Source organism: Hippopotamus amphibius, chromosome 14 (assembly GCF_030028045.1).
Source record: "Hippopotamus amphibius kiboko isolate mHipAmp2 chromosome 14, mHipAmp2.hap2, whole genome shotgun sequence".
Lineage (NCBI taxonomy): Eukaryota > Metazoa > Chordata > Mammalia > Artiodactyla > Hippopotamidae > Hippopotamus > Hippopotamus amphibius.
The window spans coordinates 835,124-837,564 of NC_080199.1; the positions used below are offsets into that span (position 1 = coordinate 835,124).

The window sequence follows — 2,441 nt, forward strand, 5'->3', positions numbered from 1 at the left end:
CCCTCCTCAAAATGAGCTTCTGAGGCCCCAACAGCGCTGCGCCAGCTCGAAACGCCCAGGACTCATCCTATTTTCGAGCCACAAACACGAACGCTTTCTCTACCGCGACTGCAGCACATGCAGCCGAGATGCAGGCTGAGTGAGCAGATTTCAGACAACGGCTCCACATGCAAACCTGGGGTCTCCCAGGAAGCCCGTCACCAATCTGCAATCCTGTCCACCTTCCTGGGTGGAACGGAATCCGGCTGACCGGCCACGGAGCCTACGGCTGCCACACCAAAGCCATTATTCTGCTGCCCTGTCATCTCCGCTTGGAAAAAGAAATGCAGGCTGTTCCAAGACACCAGACTCATCTCCCCACACTCAGCACATGATGTCAAGCTCAAGAACAGGCTTCAGGGCCAGCGGCGCCTCCTACCAGTGCGCCTGGAAACCGCGTTCAGTCTCTGCACCATGTCCTCCAGGGCCATCTCTTCATTTCTCAGCCAGAACCTCATCCTCCGACCCAGCAGAACGGCCCCGCAGCCGCGCTCTCCTCTGCACCAGAGGTGCCTCACGGGCGGGGTGGACGCTGGGGAGGGGGCCGGCGGCGCTGCCTTCCCGGGATTGGTCCCCGAGCCCCGCCAAGGGGGCGCGCCCTGCGCGGGGAGGGGGGAGGCTGCTCGGCGGAAGCGGAAGCCGTGCGCGCCCCGCGTCTCCCCGCGGCCACCCGGGAGCCCCGCGCGCGCACCCACGGACGCCGGACAGTCCAGCGCGCGCACCCCCGCGGAGACCAGGGCGCCAGGCAAGTGCAGCCCCGCGGCCACCCGGGAGCCCCGCGCGCGCACCCACGGACCCCGACAGCCCCGCGCGCGCACCCCCGCGGCCGCTGGGGAGCCCCGCGCGCGCACCCACGGACCCCGACAGCCCCGCGCGCGCACCCCCGCGGCCGCCCGGGAGCCCCGCGCGCGCACCCACGGACCCCGACAGCCCCGCGCGCGCACCCCCGCGGCCGCCGGGGAGCCCCGCGCGCGCACCCACGGACCCCGACAGCCCCGCGCGCGCACCCCCGCGGCCGCCCGGGAGCCCCGCGCGCGCACCCCGCGGAGACCTCAGCCCCCGCGCTCTCCTCTCCCCGGCGCAGAGGCGCAGCCCTGCCCGCCCCGCCAGCCCCGGGGCTCTGCGCCCTCCCCGAGGGGAAGTGGAGGAAGTGGAGCTGCGGGGCCGCGAGCGCCGGAACCTGCCCGCCGTTACCTCCGGCCGCCCGCGGGCAGGTGCAGAGGCCGCAGCAGCCCAGCGCGCCCTCCCCGCGCCGCCGCATGCCGCCCGCGCCGCCCCCGGTGAGTGGGGTCGCCGGGTCCGCGGGTCGCTGGGTCCGCGGGCGGCGGGCTGGACCGGCCGCTCCCCCGGCCCGAGGACGCGAGGCGCAGGAGGGAAGCGCGCGCCCAGGCTCGGGCCCCGCGACCTCGCCATGGTTGGCACGAAGCCACCCAGAGCATTCTACACCCCGGCGCCCCGCAGGTGCCCGTCATGCGTGTGTCCGGCCATGGCGCCACTGCCCGGGGACGTGCGCGAACCACGAGTGCGCCCTGGACCCCGACTGGCCTCTCCGTACCAAGGGGCGGGCCGTCCTTTAGTGCCTGGCATTTCAGAGGGCGGGTTTCAGGAGGACGTGCCGTCTCCATAAGCGGTTTGGGAAACTCAAGCGGCAGCTCGTGGCAGCGCCGTGTGTGCCCACATCCTGGTGTGGTGACCTGTGCACCGATGGGGGCAGGAGAGGAAGGTAAAAAGATGAAGGTGGCACAGCGTTTGCCCTCAGAGCTCAAGGGTCTGGGGGCAGGAAAGATCTGGAAACACGTCACTGCAACATGCAGAGACGGTGTGATAAACACACATGCAGAGCGTGCAGTAAAACTAAGAAACTGATTTTTTTTTAACATCAAAACCCACTGAATTTCAGCAGTTTTGTGTGGTTCAAAGTAGAGCCCAGTGAAGGGAGTGGGGGAGGGGGTCTGGAGAGGCGTGACTGCCGGGCAGACAGGGGCCTTTCCCTGTGGACACAGCCTGGGCGGCTGCGGCTGAAGCAAAGCCTGGCCAAGCCTGCGCCAGGCGAGCCCAGTGCAACCCCACCATCGTGACCTCCTGTCTCCGACCTCAGGGAAGGCCAGTCACCTGGCAGAGTCGCCCCAGAGTGCAGCGGCACATCTGCCTTCCCACTGGTCTAAGGGCAACAACAGCCACACTCGTCCTGGGTCACAGCTGGCCCCGGGTCACGTGCCCTCAGGCCCCGGCAGACACACCTGGGCGGAACCTCCTCTCTCCCGGGTTACCCCCCCCCCTTCAGGCACAAAAGTGTACTCAGGTGCACTGGGGTCCCCCAGGGGCTTGTTAAGCCTGGAAGCCCAGCCCCCACCAAGTTTCCCATCCAGTAGGTCTGGGGGGCCCAGGAACGTGCTCTTCTC

General features: G+C 69.2%; 1 protein-coding gene across 1 annotated transcript; it reads left to right on the top strand.

The window, feature by feature from the left end:
- Positions 1 to 373: 373 nt before the first annotated feature.
- LOC130835936 (basic proline-rich protein-like) lies at positions 374 to 1,666 on the top strand. Its single transcript, XM_057707834.1, has one exon. The coding sequence runs from the start codon at positions 374 to 376 to the stop codon at positions 1,664 to 1,666; it is 1,293 nt and encodes a 430-aa protein (XP_057563817.1).
- Positions 1,667 to 2,441: the final 775 nt, after the last annotated feature.